General features: G+C 39.2%; 1 protein-coding gene across 3 annotated transcripts in view; it reads right to left on the bottom strand.

The window, feature by feature from the left end:
• atp2b1a (ATPase plasma membrane Ca2+ transporting 1a) overlaps positions 1 to 16,326 on the bottom strand; it is a 50,153-nt gene extending 33,827 nt beyond the window's left edge. For all 3 annotated transcript variants that reach the window (XM_059325433.1, XM_059325431.1, XM_059325432.1), the window contains exons 1-2: positions 16,264 to 16,326; positions 3,196 to 3,691 (exon numbers count right to left, since the gene is read on the bottom strand). In XM_059325433.1, coding sequence (XP_059181416.1) covers positions 3,196 to 3,388 — 193 coding nt within the window. In that variant the 5' untranslated portion in view covers positions 3,389 to 3,691; positions 16,264 to 16,326. The remainder of the gene's footprint in view (positions 1 to 3,195; positions 3,692 to 16,263) is intronic.
• Between the last annotated feature and the right edge of the window lie 1,620 nt (positions 16,327 to 17,946).

Here is a 17,946-nt window from a genome sequence, read left to right as displayed (position 1 = left end):
TTTGGAGGACAATAGTATGACCCTGGGCTGTGACATTCAATGCTGAGAAAATGTGGTAAAAACGGATGGGAATTTTGTTATAACAACACTCCAGTGACTTAGTATTGCTCTTACAAACAGCTAGGGGACTCACGAGAGACTAATTAAAAAAACAAGAATGGTCACAACTGGGGCAGCGCAGGCTCAGACGTCCTGACTCATCAAACAAGACCTTGAAAAAGAAGCAGAACCGATACAGCAGCATTGCTCGCCATTGACAATTCGGCAAGTTCTGCCTACCCAATCATTTTCTTTAAAAGGGGAATTTGTCCAGCATACACTTACCCACCTACTCTTCCTATAATGCTATTCAATAGAGCTTTTTTTTTTTTTAATGGACCTTCACTGCCTGTTAAGTACTGACAGAACTCAATGCCCCAAGCACGTCATGCAGACTTACAGTTAAAATGTGTCATCTCCGAGCTGAAGCCAAGGTAACCCTGGTGACACATCACAAGTTTTATTTTCACCGGCTTGAAAAAAGCTTCTACAAGCCACAGAGAACATTATACAACCGTTTTCCTGAGATGAGTAGTGCTCCCCATGACAATTTGATGTGTAAAACCAATGCGGTGTTCCCCCTTTAAATGTTACTTACATTTATATAACTGACTACTCAACTAGAAAAAACAACAGATAAACAAGAGGCAAAACGGAAACTTAGCTGGTACTCATTTCATCACGGTTACTTATTGAAGCAGAGAAAGCACCAGAGAAAAAACAAAACAGTCTGCACGCACAGAGGAAGTGAACTCATACAAATAACAGCAGGCCTAAAGCCAGAGCTTCAGGTATTGGTGAGCTCTTCCTTTCCACTACATGAGGGGATCCTCAACACTATGGAAACAGGGTTTGTATAGCATACAAACAAAACTAGAAGGGGACTTGTTGAAATAAATAGCTTGTCCCTTTCCTATCTAATGTATCTATCCAACTTTAATTCCCATGTTCTACAGCACTGTGACAGGGTTAATAGTTTATATTTGTCAAATAGACAAAGGTAAAATGTGAATAAGCTTTTGGCAGCGTTCATTATCACAATTTAGAAAGTGCATTTCACAGTGTGCATAATTAACTCTAATTTCAAACTCAGAGCTTTGGTATGTTAATTATCAAAATCAATTTGAATCAAAGCCCAGTTAATTGAAATCTAACAGAAGTTGGAGATCTTAGATACCCAGCCTTATGTGGTAGCATGGAAAACAGCAGTGATGATAAATTACATGTCGCCTAATCCCAAAAGACTATTGAAAACTAGTCAAAGCACAGTGGTACAGCCATGCACAGCTGCAACAGAGAAGTTCAGTCAAACTTCTTTGGATGAAAAAAGGAGCTTGGAAATGTGGAGGATTAGCAAAGGATTGGCTTAAGAGGTTCGAGAAATGACCAACCAACTAATTAGAAATCCCTTTTCAATTGTCAAGCTCCTGTAATCTTAAATGATGGCTTAATTTCCCAAGCTAATGACGAATGAGCTGATTGAAACTGGAAGTGTCAAAACTAAGTGGCTGTGTACTATGTGGAACGGCGCCTGCTGCGAGGGGAAACAAAATGTTGCCCGTTCAAGCTTATCGGCACAGTGCAGTTACAAATAACTTCAGAAGTAAAAACAAAACTTAAAAAAAAAATGCTTAAAAGGCTAACTATGCTTTGTAAAGCTGCAAGCCACTTGATCAAAAGATGCATTTCTCAATAGAAATCTAGAAATGATCTGAAATTCTTTCAGCCTTAAAAACATGTTTTGATGATCTGAAGATGGTAAATAAAGAATGCTGATATGCAGAATATCAAATGAGTGAACGGCCATCGCGGAGGTTGAAAACAATTTGATATTTCAAACATGCCAACATCATTCTGTTACTTCACCAAGTCACAAGCCTACAGAGAATGCCTGGTCAAGACTTCTTTGGGTTCTATTATAAATGCTGAAAAAGCTATTGGGCCTTGACAATCCACATTCTTTTGTCATAGCAGAGTCGAGATAGAACAAGCGGGGGAGTAGTGCACTCAGTTATTAAACCAACCAATGTCACTCATGCTACAAATATGACAGGACTCTATGTTCACCAACCTGACATAACCACATGCATGTTTAGACAACTTGCACTCTTTCTCAACAGCCAAATTCCTATTCAGCAATTTCTCCTCAGTTCTGACAATAGCCTACTGGCCTGAGTAGCAGACAATAAAAGCAGTAAAAGAGACTGCATGGTGAGCTTGTACACCATATTGTCAGTATAAGACAGATCAAGAATCAAACAGTGAGAAGGTAGTGATTCTTGGATGCTTTGTTCTGTCATATAGCAAGGCATTTATTACCTCCTCCTGGTTTGATAAAACCCGTGATTTTTTTTTTTTTTGCCTGCTTTGAGACAGTGCATACAGAGGACTGTTGCTGCTACAGTGAATATGCGGTGCCGTTTTAATCTGGGATCAAACTGAAAATCCCCTCCCATAAGAGTTCAGTCAAGGTCATACTGGCGATTAGGCGGACTGTCTATCGAGAGACAGAGAAAAAGAATAGTTTAAAAGAGGAAACGAGAGGTACTGACAACCGCTGCTGCCCTACTGGGATTCTACACGAGCCTAATCATTTTTTCAAAAACTCTTTGCATAGCCCGAGCTTTATTGTCAACAGTTCGGTGGTGAAGGAGTAACACAGAGGAGACATTCAAGAGATGAACTCACTCCTTCCCTAACATGTTCAAGTCATTACTACCCAGCCTTACAGCCTCCCGTTTTGTCCGCCACATGTGGGACATTGACCTGACTGCAGCCTGGTGCTGTGCCCAGGCAGACAGCTGGTCTGTCTGAAACCTACACACAGAGACGCACAGACACGCACACACAGAGACACAGAGGTGAAAAGGGAGAGAGGGAGGGTGTGAGGGACATATCCACAGGCCTTGAAATAGAGCAGGACTGGCCTAGGTCAGAGCCAGCCTGCCCGGCCACCTGTCTGGCATATGAGTTTTCCAAGGAAGTGATGTCAAGGTATCCACAATGTGGAGGATATGGCCAATGACACGCCTCCTAAACTATGTGTGCACCACATTAGCATTCCAACAGCACTCGCTACTAGCACTGTTGTGAAAACATCCAGTATTTAATCCAATTAAACAACAGTCATTATGTTGAGTGTAGTGGAAACATTACCATCTATAGGTGATGTTTTTAATCGGTTGCAGAGTCCTTGAATATCCTCATAAGATTCCCCAATTTTGCTTAATGCCTCTGCGCCTCTCAGTTCCATAAGGGAGCGCAGTTCTTTGAGCGTGCAGCCAAACTCTCCATCGTGGTTGGCCTCCACCATGGAGTTTTTCACACCGCTGTACGAGTTGTTCGCCATTGTCTCGCCGCCTCCCCACGCTATAGCAAAGCGTTGCTGCTTCGACTCAACAGTGGGGGTAAAAAAAAAAAAAAAAAAAAAGGAAAGGTGTTGTCCTGGAAAAGCTTAAATCCTCAAGAGAGCGAACACAGTGGTAGTTCCCATAAACAGCTGACAGGCCCTTCAGAGGCAGCTGGAGTCATACGGCAGGTAGCAGGGCAGGGATATTACAAAACAAGCCATTCCCCTTGGAGAGCTGAGTTCCTAGTCTTTCATGGTGACTGAGGATCACCCACAGAGGCGGAGATCACCATGCGTGCAGATCTGAAAGAGGAGAGCAAACATGTCATTAGTAATGCTGTCAAGTATTATTTAATGTACAGCAGGGTTCCGCATACATTTATTAATATCACACTGACAAAAAATTGATACATTTGCACAAACTGTTCAGGCAGAATTCATTTCAGGTTTTATGACAGGCATTTTTATTTTCATTACAACTGTATTTTCGCAAGCCATTTATAATGAGCCATTTTATGCGGTAGATTAGAGGTGTAATGACTCAATATATATCGTTGTTTTGATTCAACGATCAAGGATCCAATATCATCGATGCAAAGTGAAAAAAAAAATCAATATATATCTTTTTCTTTAAGATATGTCTTGGTTTTAAAATCCCACATTTATGTTTTTCTGTCAGAAAAGGAATAGATTGATTTTAATTGAAATCTTTGGAGGAGCCCAATCATTATTTAGTTGTTTTTTGTGAGTTGGTATAAATGTAACCGATTAAGTTAATTGCACAATATACCCTTATTGATCACAGGCCCGTGAATTGACTGCGTGGCTTGTAGCTGCTGTGGTAGTGGGCCAATCACACGTTGCATCAAATCACTTGCAGTGATTGGCTGCGAGCAACCATACAAATAGAACATTTTTCTAGATCTGGGTCCAAAAAGGATCAAATGCAGACTGACTGGAGAATTTTCAATACTACTTGTATAAAAGGTATCGAGTACTGATACCCAGCCTCTGTCAACCATGATGCTTACTCTATGCGCATTCTTGTGTGAGCTTTTCTGATAATTTTTCTTTCTGTTATCACACAGCTACAGTGTACTAGCGCAGACACTTTAGTTGAAACGTTTCACTGCTGCATAAGCGCAAACATGGAAACCCTTAGACAAAACCACTTGGCTGCTGAGACAAGTAGCAAAGTAATTAGCAAAACTGCCTACAGCCATTGCCAAGAGATTTTGATTAGCTGCACTTGAGTTGTAATAAAATCATAATAATTTTGTCATCTGGACAAAACTCTTGTCAAGTAATGTGCACTCTGCTCTCAGTACGTGAGCAGAGTGGAGCATTAGCATTCAGTAATCACTCTGCTCTGAGCTGCTCCCAGGGTTTTTTTCCTGCACAGAAATTTTAAAAGGTCCTTTCCCCCTCTGCATGTTTATCCACTCTTAATACAAACTCAACACTTCTTGCAGCCGTTTTGCAGTTAAGGGCCTCAGCAGCAGCAGCGTCTCCCCGTTTCTGTGTCTTTAGTGGATTTAAATTGGCTCGGGCAAGGCGAAAACTCCTTTCGGACTTGTCAAAGGATATGTGTTTAAACTACTTAATGCACATAAGATGCAAGTGTAATCACTGGTCAGACCTCATTTACTGACGAGTTGTTGGTAACCTACTTATGGACCTTTAACAGCAGCACGCACAGTAAACCACAGGACAAAATCTGTTTGTAGTCCAGACAGCACTGACCAATCATGTTTGAGCGGGCTTTGTTTGACTGCAGGTAAACAGTCCATGGAGAGCAAAAGAGTTGGGGTTGTGTGTTAGATGTACACTACCGGTCAAAAGTTTTAGAACACCCCAATTTTCCATTTTTTACTGAAATTCAAGCAGTTCAAGTCAAATGAACAGCTTGAAAGGGTACAAAGGTAAGTGGTGAACTGCCAGAGGTAAATAAAAAAAAGTAAGGTTAACCAAAACTGAAAGATCAGAATTATACAAGTAGGCCTTTTTCAGGGAACAAGAAATGGGTTAACAACTTAACTCTATGGAGTCTTGGGCTATTTTGTCCATTTTTGAATTCTTTTCATGTCTTTGTAGTCATTTTGTGTCTTTTTGTGTCTTTTTTAAGTCTTTTGGTGTCTTTTTTTTGTCATTTTGTGTCTTTTTTTGGTAATTTTGTGTCATTTTTTGTCATTTTGTGTCTTTTTTTCGTAATTTTGTGTCTTTTTTTAGTACTTTAGTTCAACATAAAATGTGATTTTGAATCTTTTTTTATTTTCACAACACTATCATGCTCAATAAAGAATTTTAAATGTTGCAAATCTGCATTAATTTCAGAGAAGACTGAGACATTAAACTGCATCATTTTCAATTAAATTCTGGAAAAGTTGGTGTGTTCTAAAACTTTTGACCGGTAGTGTATATTGATCATTAATCCTCCTTTCCCTCTCGCCAACCCCACAGCGGACTTTGACTCATACGGGAAAAGTTGATTGTTGATTTTACTTTTAAATACCTAGTAGAAAATTACAATTACTTTAGACACTTTAAGGCCAATCTTCCAAGATATAGAATGGCAACTCCCTCATCTAAAAAAGCCAGGTACTAAGTGAAGGATTACAGTCAAATCCTTTCATACCCATAATAAATGCCCAGAAGACTGTAGCACTGTGCCCTGTCATGTTAAAAAATGTATGATAGGTGTGTAACTGAAGAAAAAAAAAAATACCAGCCACGCAAAAGCCACCAGCTTCCCTGCAGTGGAACTAGGGGGGTATTGTAGTGAGCAGGGACCAAATGACTGATTACCTCAGGAAAAGCCTTCTGTTTAATCTAATTAAGACTATCTGTGGCATCAGGGAGCTCCATGGAGCTCTACATGGGAGAGTCCATTCTAATGAGAGGCTGCTGTCCATTCAGCTTTAATCAGCCTAACACAATGAGGCTGATTCATTCATGTCGACCAAGTTGATAGAAATTTGTCTTGGTGCAGCTCAGATGGAAACAGAAACACAGAACTGTGATCATAGAACCTCACAAATGCAATCAATCTGTTTTAAGGAGGACTTGATTTGATTAATTTGAGGGAAAACATTGGCTTAACGATTCAACAAGATGAGATTGATGTCTAGCCTGACACATACACTGTACTTCCAGGTGGAAAGCCATGTAAGACTATAATTTGCACTGCACAGAAAACCTCAGCCACCTGATCCATAAAGGCAGCAGTGCAGGAAGACATGGACATTTTTCCTTGTGTGGAAAAATGCTGCAGTTATCTCAGCTGGGGGGGGGGGGTTTACTCCATTTCTGCATTTCTGGCTATAACCGAACATTTTTGAGAGAACACCATTCATCTATCTTTACACCAAATAGGACTTCAAACATGCAACGCCGAACCGACATCCAAAACTCAAAAATATGTCAGAACTTTAAACTGGGCCGCAGATGCAAAAGGAGCAAAAATGTACTCTTTATTATTGCTCACTGCACAAATGAATGCTTGCAGCTTATTCCATTGAGATTCTTGGAAACTATTCTGTCACATGTTGAGATTCTATTTGGAGCCATCTGCCATGGAAAACGGGACAGAATTTATTATTTATTACACAGTATAATTGCAGGGCCGGGTGTATTACTGAGGTGGGAGAGATCGCAGAAATCCCTTCTTTTTTTTTTTATGATTCAACTTTTATTGACAGAAATCCCTTTTTTTTGTAAGGAAATTCTTTTGCACCTCTTATAGTGACCAATCATTCAACGCATCTTTACATCTTGTCTTATGTATGCTATCAATTATCTTTTCACACCAATAATCTGTTCATGAAAAATATAAAAAACAATTATCAACAGCTTATTCACAATCCAATCGTTCATTCATTATCCTTAACTGCTTTTCTGAACCATTCACACTCTCATACACACCTACAGGTAACTTAGAGTCACCAGTTAAACGGAAGCTGCATGTCTGACTGTGGGAGGAAGCTGGAAGACCAGGAGAGAACCCACGCTGACGCAGGAAGAACCCCACACAGAAGAACCACAAGCCAGATTAGAACCCCTTTTCTTGCTGTGAGAACAAAGCGCTAACCACTACACCACTGTGTAGCCCTTTACAATTCATGTAACTGTAATATGAAATTTAAATCATTCTTAAAACGTCCAGAGCTTTTAAATCACTCAGCCTGTTATTTTCCTAGCCTATTTGAGGCAATTTCAAAAATTCACTTATTTCCTGTATGTCCCACACCTTCAAATTAAAAGAACAAAATAGAAAACTGCGTAAAAAATAGAATAGAATTGCCTGTCCACTTGTTATGGATTTTGAGTTTTGTAAATTCTGTGTACACCCTAACACCATTTCACAGCTTTTTTAACCAAGCCTTTGAGTTCCTCGTGCCTAACAGTAACACATTTTCTTTTTCAACAAATCCAACAGAAGGACATGTGAACTTCAGGAGTCCTGTCTAAAATATATGCCCCCCTGCACCTTGTAATAACATGCTGCTATGTAAATGTGTAAATGGTCTCTAAATGGCTTATCTCAAAATAGCAGGAATATTTCACTTGCCTTGGGGCACCACATGGACAGAGCACATGTGGTGCCTATAGTAATGCATGCACTTCTCTGCCTTCTCCATTCCCCTGTCTTTATGTCTTACACTATGCGCCCTCTCCCACATTCACACCCCCTAACCCCACAAGCAGCAACAACGCCAAGATGAAGGAAGTGCCAACATTTGCTGCGCTGCGACAGTTTCGGGTTGCAGAGCAGGTCACATGTCACAACAGTGGAAAATCATTGTGATTGGATCTCCAAGCCAACAGCTGGCATGGTATGGTTGAATGACAGAGGCTAAGGTTAACCCTTTCCACGCAACGACAGCTAAACCATAGTCCCGGCATGGACACGAGGTGGTTTTACCCCAGAACTACTTCGTCTTGTAAGTCCCAAGTCTCGTCTCTTCTCTTCCCAGGCTATTTACGGCTGCTATCACACATTAGATGCACACTAAATCCCCCGCCCAGAAGGCTGTGGCGAGTAGAAACGAGTGGATCGGACAACCGTGGTGGACATCACAGAAATATACTCATGTCTTTGTTTCCACGCTAAGGAAACCCTCTGGCAGTTTGTACACCTCTATGTGCCAACAACTCGATGCAAGTCAAGGATAGCAATTCTAGGGATCCCTCTGCAATGGAGCTGCCTAATGCTAGGGGTGGTATTTTTAGCTTCCCCCAGACTGCTCCCTCCCCCCACTGCTAGCCGTTGCTGAACTGGGTCAGGCCATGTAAATGTGGAGGGTACAAAGCAGAGACACCCAGCCCTCCTTGTGCTGCATGGCTCGCTGCTGAGAGCGCGACTTCACCCCACAGACTTAAGCATCTACAAACGCTGTCAGGCTGCCAATTCATACGAACGCACAGTCAGAGGTGTCACCATCAACACACTTTTCCTCTACAGCTCTTCTTACTTCATATATACATATATGGAGGGGCATGTAATCTGAAATTATGATAAACCATAATCTTTTTGACCCGGATCAAAAGTGCAGAAATTAACTAGGGATGAGACATAAACATATATTTTTTTAAGGTTAGGAATTATTATGAGATTATTATATATACATTTTCTGACATGCAACAATGTACTAGTTTTTAACTAGTAAAGGAATTTGAAAATTAAATCAAATTAAAGTACTTCACAAGAATATGAACACCCTCCCTTTAGAACAACAGAACAATGGAACAAAAAATGGAAAGGCACATCACAAAAATTATGCAGGTGAAGCGCATCTTTGCCTGAAACTGGGGCAGGATTTTGTTTCCTTACATCATTACACAGAAGAGACCTAAATTCTAGCTTTTCATCACCAAAAAATACCCTGAAATTTCATTATAGAGGCATTTAGACACATTGAGAATGACCAGTAGGTTGCTGCAAAGCATGTTCATGAAAAGGGCCTATTAAAAAAAAAATCAAGATCTCAATCAATCCTTACACGCTCAAGTGAAGGTGACTCAGTTGTTCATCTTAAGTGTGTTCTTGTTAAACATGAAACTGTCACAATCAGCTACGGAAACAGGACTTTTTGAAGTAAACCACTTAACACTTAAAAACCCCTCAACACACAACATGTAAGAGGTCACACAAAGTTTATAGGCTTCCAGTGTTTCTTCACCTCAGTACAACCTCTATTCATTGTGACGACATCTACGTAAATGGTCACATGGCGTAATCTTGCATCACGGGCTCGACAATTTCCACGCATTGCTGAATCCTGAATGACTATATCCTGTTGTTAAATTAATAAATTATCAAATCATTTTCAAGTACTAAATTTTAATTAGATTTGTCTCAGCCTTGGTATTGTCAATACTGTGGAGTCATCTTTAACCCGTGACTGTGAAAAAATTATAATATTTTTCCTTTGGAGGAAAGAAAAGCAGGAGGGATGGTTTTATTTAGCCGTTACAGAGTCCTTCATGTCCAAAGGATGGAAAATATTCCAAAATGAAGCATCTTTCATCGAGCCACTTTGAAGATGAGAGGCTCTATGTGTTCTTTGTTATGTGTGATTTTACGGAGCAGCTCGGTGGCCTCAGGTCCTGCCACCCTGCCATTTGCTGCCACAGTCTGACCTTGCTGTCCTTACCATTACGATTTCAGGACGTACTAAAGTTGAGCATTAAAGTCATTTCACCAAGAGTGGTAGGGAATAAAACGTGTATTAGCCAAACATCTGTAGAGAGTGCTATTATAGACTGAGGTGGAAGTAAATTAAGTCTTAAAGCTAATGCTGGCTAGGGCTGGGTTCTTACACAGCACTTTCAAATTCATCCTGTGTACGTCAGCCAAAACTATAAATGTTAACACTACTTCTTTTGCCAAAAGACTTTGTCATAAAAAAAAAAAATCAGAATAGTGTTTTAAGACTGAATAACTTTTATATTCACCTTTATCCCTAAGATGAGGTTCAACTGACCCTTTGCTACTGTCCATGCCGGCCAATCATAATGTAGCATCAGCCAGCTCTGACAATAGTCAGACGACTATCCAGCTGTTACAGACTAATGCAATCCATTCAGATTTTCATCAATTTCAGGCCGATTTTCTGCATTTCGAGCTTGTCATGGTTAAGACTGGGGCACATGTTACACTAACACTTATTATCTGGAAAGGTTGCAGGCCGTGTTGCAGTGAAGTGTACATTTTTTTCCGATGCATGTGTCTCTGACAGCGTGGTGGACTAGCAGTAACTACAGCAAGGAGGCACCACTTAGAAAAAGGGTCAATTCAATCAGCCGTGCTCTCACTGTCAGTGAAAATCCATACAGTGCGACTAAGCAACAGCTGTAATGGCAGCATCGCCAAAAAACGCAAGACAAAAATCTGCTGGTGGATTTGTCTTTAATTGGGAAGAACTTTTTAGAAAGATAACAAACCTTACATCTCAAAGGCTTGGTAGACATTCTGAAATGCGTTTCTTTGAATGTGTTTTTTATTTTATTTAGCTGCTAACATTTCACACGATCATAATATCCTTTGCTCTCATGTTTCACCAACTGTGGGGCTCACAGCTGAAATACATGGGGCATGACACGTCCACTGCAGCATGGTGTTTTTGCGATTTTAGTTGAACTACACAAGAGAATATTTGGTTAAAACGGATCGGTGATGCCGTTTCGCCCTTACACTTCTCCATGAAATTTGCTGTGATAAAATGTCATGTGGAGTTAGTGAGCAGTGAGTCGGACTCTGTTTTTTTTTGTTTTGTTTTTTTAGCCTTAAATACATACAAATCTTGTCAGAAACCGGTCATCTGGTAACTTAGGAGGCCATTTGGCCTTGTATGCTTTAATTAATTTGGCATGCAGTTAACAGACCAGTCATAATTTTGTTTTAATGAAAACTCAACTCTTGGCATTTGCTCTGGTATTCATCACCACTGTTTTGGAAGAAGGAAATAACAAGATTAATAACAAGCGAACCAGCTTGGAAAGTGACATATTTTCTTTTTTTAATAAGTGCTGTGGGGTGTCCAATTTATACTGATGTGACAAGTGATTCATGTGGATTTGGAGAAGTAGCAGATAAATATTTGGGAAAAAATACTTGATAAGTAGTCTTTAAAGGGTTCAATTTGAGAAGAGAATCTGGATGTTCTCTGGGCCACCTGAGTGGACCTCAAGTAAACACTGAAGTATTGTCATCAGGATCTTAACATTATAATTATCACAAACAACTCCTTCGATAGAGTTCTGGTAAGTTTTTTTTTTTACATTCTAAGAGACCTGCATGGGTGGTAATTGTTCGCTCACTGGCTACACAAGTATGACAAGGTAGCAATTGGCCTCTCCACTGGCCCGGCTGCAGGGTTGCAGAAAACTGCTACAATGACAGTTCTGATGTGTAGAAAATATTACATTGAAACTATTTTGAGGTCTAGCAGTGATGGCTACCTTTTATTTACTCATAGTTTCATAATAAATTGTTATTTTCAATTCTAAAGACACAAAAAAAGACAGCTACATCTTCTACCCTACATCATTTTTCATCTTTCCACAACTAGACTGACTCGTAGCTTCGTTAGACCTTCAAGCTGTGTTGATAACTTATTCATGATATTTTGCAGAGTGTGCCTTAGAACTGTTTTGGTGGGCAAGATCAGAGTTTATCCAATTAGTTTTGCCATTTTTCAGCAACTATATTATTTTTTTAGTCACACCAATGCAGTTTAGTGATTGTATTTTTTTGTTAGGCCATTTTTGAATGAATGAGAAGTGATAAATGGGTCAACCTCCAGGTAACCTAAAACCTCTGCTTGGAATAACCTTGGACTTACAATCCACACAGAGAAAGAAAGATAAGCAAAAGTTCATCATAAGTAAATAGTACCATAAATAAATTGTGCTTGTATATGGGTTTTGAAAAAAATCTGATTTCCATGTCAATGTGACCTTAGATAAATGACTTACAAGTCCATCTATAATAATGCTTTATACTATGCAATTACAAAAAGATTACAGGGAAATACAGAAGACTCAAGTGAGGACAAATGTTAGCAATTGGTGTTATTTACAATATTGCTTAATTTTTGCAGGCTATGCTTGTAATTGACTGAAGTGCAGAAAAGCATGACAATGAAATCTGTGGACATATCAAGCAGCTGCAAGTAATACTCATCCGTGATGAGTTAGGGACAGACTTGACAGGCGAGAATTGCCTGGAAGAAAAGTGTACTGAGTATACTGCATTACTTCACACTGACTATCGCTATGTGACTACTCCTCCTGTGAAAAGCAAGCAGCACTTATTTTAACAGCAAGCTATGATGTTATATTAGCAGAAATCCCACACTCTCAAGCATTGCTTATGAACCTCCTGTGCACTGCATAAAGGATGAAACCCTAGAGTTGCAGTCTTAAAAGGTTGTTGGTTAGAAATATAAGGAGGGGAAACACCATCAAGCTGAACCACAGAGCCAGGGAACTCAAGTGATCTTGCCTTTGAGATATGACCATTTTCCAAAACAATTTACAAATGAGTTGTGAGAAATACAGACTAATATCATTGAGGGCAATCAGTACAGTCAGTGCATGTGAAAAAGCAAGGTATAGCAAGATATAAGAAAGGATATTTTTGGCATTCTTGAGTGACAGCGGCAGTTTGAGTTCAAAGGGCTCAGACACAGCAACAGATTGTGTTACTGCTGGTTTAAGTGAATCATTGAACAAACTGAATATCTATATGCTGAGCTAGACACATTGAATGAAAGCTCACTCATTGCTCGACCTGCATATGTTTTCCAAATGTAGTAAAATTCAGAAATTACTATTCAGAGCTGAAACTGAATGCCAACAACTGTCATTACATCAATCATATTATCTACAACAAGGCACTCTGACTATCATGCTTGGCCATGGATTATTCTAGCTGAAATTATATTATGCAATATAGCCACGATAACTAAACTACAGTGACTGGCACACCTTGTGTGAATTGAGTGAATATACTGTGATTGTCGAATCACAGTGTCTTCACTCTGATCTCAAGCTCGATTCTAAATGTGTCTAAATGTGTTGTGATAAAACTACAACACTATTTGCAAACCACTGTAGGATTACAAGTCATTACACAATCACAGGAAGACACTGCTGGCGCTGCAGCAAACCGGGAGATATTTAATTGGATAAGGAGTGATCTCTTCAACTAGACACCAAAAGGTGCTCAGTGGCTGCACTCCTCATCAACCTGGAAACGTGCAGGCTATGTTAGCGAGTGAGAAACTGTATTACATTGTCTATTAAAAGGTCAAGAGTGTAACGTTAATAAACGTAATCAACTTGCAGTGGCGGATAAGCTTAGGGAATCCGAGATGCATTACCATTATAAGGTAATTTAAAGCGACAGGGTGCTTTCAAGGTTTAGTTAATACGCTAATGGTTTTTGAATTGCAGATGAAGGATAGTTATAAGTCAACGTTTTTTCTTTAAATAGCTTGTAGTGATTAAAGTGGAAGGTTCATACTGTAACATTTAGGCTTGGTAGGTAGCTTGACTTCTATGAAAATATGAAATCATGTTAAGTTGAACTCAAATATGTTAATACATCTGCATTGAACGTCATGGTAAAATTTATGCTTACCTCGTATACTCTTCTATAATCATCTAACTCTTTTTATAATCATACCTTGTACTACTTAATTTATATTATAATCATGTTAATATACATTATAATCATGTTAGGATGAATGACTTCATGTTATTATCTGTGTAAATGCTGTAATGATGTAATTGTGTAATAATTGTTTGATTTAATGTGGACCCCAGGAAGAATAGTCTTCATCTCTATGAAGACTAATGGGGATCCAAAGGATACAATAAACAATAAACTTGATAAAAAAAAAAAAAGGTACAGTCCAGGTTGACTTTACGGCCACAGGCTTGGTCCGGGATAAAAGAAAATCCAAGGGAAACAGAATCCGGGGAATTATATTTAACCGGATTGGTTGCTTAACTTTGGCATCATGGAGAAACGCTCCTGGTTACCCATCTCATTAAATTATACACTTACTGGATCCACTTTCTAGTGACAGTTTGTCGACAAAATAGCTTAAATGTGGCTGCAGAGTGCCTCTCTGCATGGTCCCCGGATTGTCTGTGTGAACAACCGCAACGCGTGGAGTCCGGAGAATACCACTGCAGGTCTGTTAACAGTCTCACCCCAACAACATTATCTCTCTGCCTGTAAAGCAGGCTCCACATTACGTTAAACCTCTGAAATCCAGGAGATTTTGGTTGAAATTTGTCAACTTCCCTATGCATTCATTTCTGTCTCTGATCAGCATCTTTCAGTCTGTCCTCACATCACATGCATGGCTCCTTTTTCTCCACACAAACTTGGCTATCAGTCAGATTTTTCCATTTTATTTCAATTAAAGTATAAAGCTGCCAGGAACCCAACATACAAACAAAAGAGCAAGAAAAAATACTAAATAATAAAACTACAAAACAGTCTATTTGCATGTAAATTAAAAACAGCAATAGTTTTCATTGTAGAAAGAAAATTCTCATTTTAAAAATGGTCTAGAAACATAAATGGCACACTGTGAAAGCTCATATGATTGCACTTTCAACTGGCTTTCTCAGCTTGTCTACATATATATAAATAAAGTTATTACTGCAAATTAAACATGTGTATTTTCCATAAATAGATGGACTCCAGAGACTGAATGACAGGTCGTTAAACGCACCCCATTGTAACTCGGGGGGTTTTGTGTTAGAATGATATACTGGTAACTTTCTCGTAACGTTTAACCCTATAAAGCCAAGTGTATCATATTAGATACAGTTATTTTTGAGACCTCTACATCATCAATAACCTGATGTATACATGTGTTGAAGATAAACAAACTGAGCAACAAATTGCACAAAAATACCAGATGTAGCAAAAATGATATGCAGGTTCCACGAGTGGATCAGTCATTGCTGCATTAAAAAACTTCATATCAGCTGATGTATGATGTTGTGTTATATGGAAAAAATATGTATTTTGCATGATTGAGGAAAAAGGAAAAGTCAAAGTCTTAATAGGTTAAAAATGTTAGGGTTTATATGTTTTTGTTAGTTCGAGAAAAACAAACTTTGTGAGCAACAAAATGCACAAAAAGACCTGATGTATCAAATATGATACAAATTAGAATTCATATATGCAATTTATTTATTTCTTAAAATTCGTCAGCAGGTTAATAAGCACTTGAATTGAATTTTCTGGCAATTATTTCATGGTTCAGGCTTTAAAGGGTTAAAGAGTCCACATTTCAAAGAGTCCATATTTCGCAGGCAGTTTCTAAACGTGTGAACGTCAGAGACTGTGGCTGTAGCGTGGTTTTTTTTTTTTTTTTTAAAAACAACCATCTAGGCTAGCAAATGTTAGCCAACTAGCTCCCAGGCGTTAGCTCATTGCAGCTGATTGCAAAGAAGTGAAATAACACAAAAGGGTACTTCTAAAAAAAAAAGGGTGACAAGTGGAGAAACTCAGCCCAGCCAGGTGCAATGCAGAAGTCTAAGCAAATTAAGTACAATCATAGAAAATGTGGCAGCATCCCGGGTGATTAGCTACCTGGGTTGGAAAACGAGACGCCCAATGTCAGTATCTCTCCCCCAGATATAACGCTGGCTAACGGCGTTAGCTTCGTCTAAAGCTAACTACCCACCGGTGGCTGGCCCTCGCTGATCATTGCACTCAAAAAAAATGAAGACTTAAACGAGTCAGGGGTTCCCCATGCTGCAGGGTCTGAAACACGTGGCAGTAGCCCATATCTTGCGGTATTTTATCGCTCCAGCACATAAAAATACAACCAAAAAATACTCACTCCGTTCTGTGAAGAGCACCTCAGGTCCCTTTCTCTCTGTAACTCCCCCTCAGTCTCACCAAAGACTAGACTCTCTCCCCTGATCGGAGGTAAAGCCCCGCCCACTGCGCTGTCACAACCACAGCCAAAGACTCCAGCAGCCAGGCCAGTCAAGATAGTTCCCCCCCCCCCTCCCATTTCAGCCCACGGAAAACCCGTGTTGTATAATAATAACCTGGTTCATTACATACTGTCTATGCACTTTATGTGTTTTTTATGCACCCTGTTCATTGCACCTTATTTGTTTCATAGCACCAACATTTTTATACTGTATATTCATATTTATTCTGCACTGGAATTCTATTCTACTCCTTCTTTAGACACTTTATATTTTATTGTATTTTTATATTTTATTGCTTGAAGTATGCCTAGGTTGTTCTTTTTATTTAATTGTGCTGTTATTGTCTCTGTGTGTAATGCTGCTGCTGCTACGCTGTAATTTCCCAGCTTGGGATAAATAAAGTATAACTAACTAACTATCTATCTATCTATCTATCTATCTATCTATCTATCTATCCATCCATCCATCCATCCATCCATCCATCCATCCATCCATCCATCCATCTATCTATCTATCTATCTATCTACCGGATACCATATGACGCATGCGTACAGCTATTTGCGTAATAACGTTTAACGGGCATGATGATAATAAGCAATGTTATATTAATAATACAAGTGAATACAGTATTCAATCATAAAATCCCTTCGTCATAAGACAGCTGCAGAAAACCACCTGCCTTTTCTTAGCAATAATATTAGTTAAATATCGTCACACTGTTAAAATAATCGCCTAACTCATTTTTTCTAGTTTTTAAGATCAGGAAACACAAAAAACTTCACCAAAAGTGTAACATATGACATTTATTGATAATTTCACTCAAAAAGGATGTAACAAAGGATGACTATTGGCATTGTAATAACACTGGGTGTAAATTATGTAACTTAGGCAATTTTTTGAACATGCCTTTGTGACTTAAGCAAGATATGGTAACACTTTATTTTGAAGATGTCTACATAAGAGTGACACAAGCCTGTCAGAAACATGACATGACAAGTATCATGAGTATTAATGTTACTTCAAAGTGTCATTAATGGTCATGACACATCCCATGTCATGTTTATGACATGCTCATATCACTCTTATGTAGACACCTTAGAGTAAAGTGTTACCAATATTAGTGTCAACAATAAAACACTGATAACTAAACAATCTCCCTCTAGCTCTTCTTCGCTGGGTTCTTATCTGATCACTATGAATGTGGCAAATTGTCAAAGAAGTGATGATCTTAAAGGGGTAAAATCTTAGGCGATTATTTTAACAGTGTGAGGATATAAATTTCTCGCAACGTTGTCATCACTTTAAAAAAAACAACATTAAAAGATACTGGACACAACCAGGCAAAAGATAACTCGGTCCAGTTTCACTAACGTAGATGTTGACGAAAGCGGAAGTGCGCTGGAGGGAGTTATCTCGCCTCGCTTGGCTCCTTTCTGTCACAACACCGCCGGGGACATGTGATGCACGTCAAAAGGAGGATGGGTATGGGCCGTTGGTGTGGATTCCCATTGGCTTAGCCAGCATATCAGTCGCCTATGGAAACGGTTACGTCATGATCCCCTCGTACTCTCTCTTTGCTGTCT

Source organism: Centropristis striata, chromosome 22, assembly GCF_030273125.1.
Source record: "Centropristis striata isolate RG_2023a ecotype Rhode Island chromosome 22, C.striata_1.0, whole genome shotgun sequence".
Classification (NCBI taxonomy): domain Eukaryota; kingdom Metazoa; phylum Chordata; class Actinopteri; order Perciformes; family Serranidae; genus Centropristis; species Centropristis striata.
Note: the sequence above shows the minus strand (reverse complement) of the source record. Positions and strands in the feature narration are given on the sequence as shown.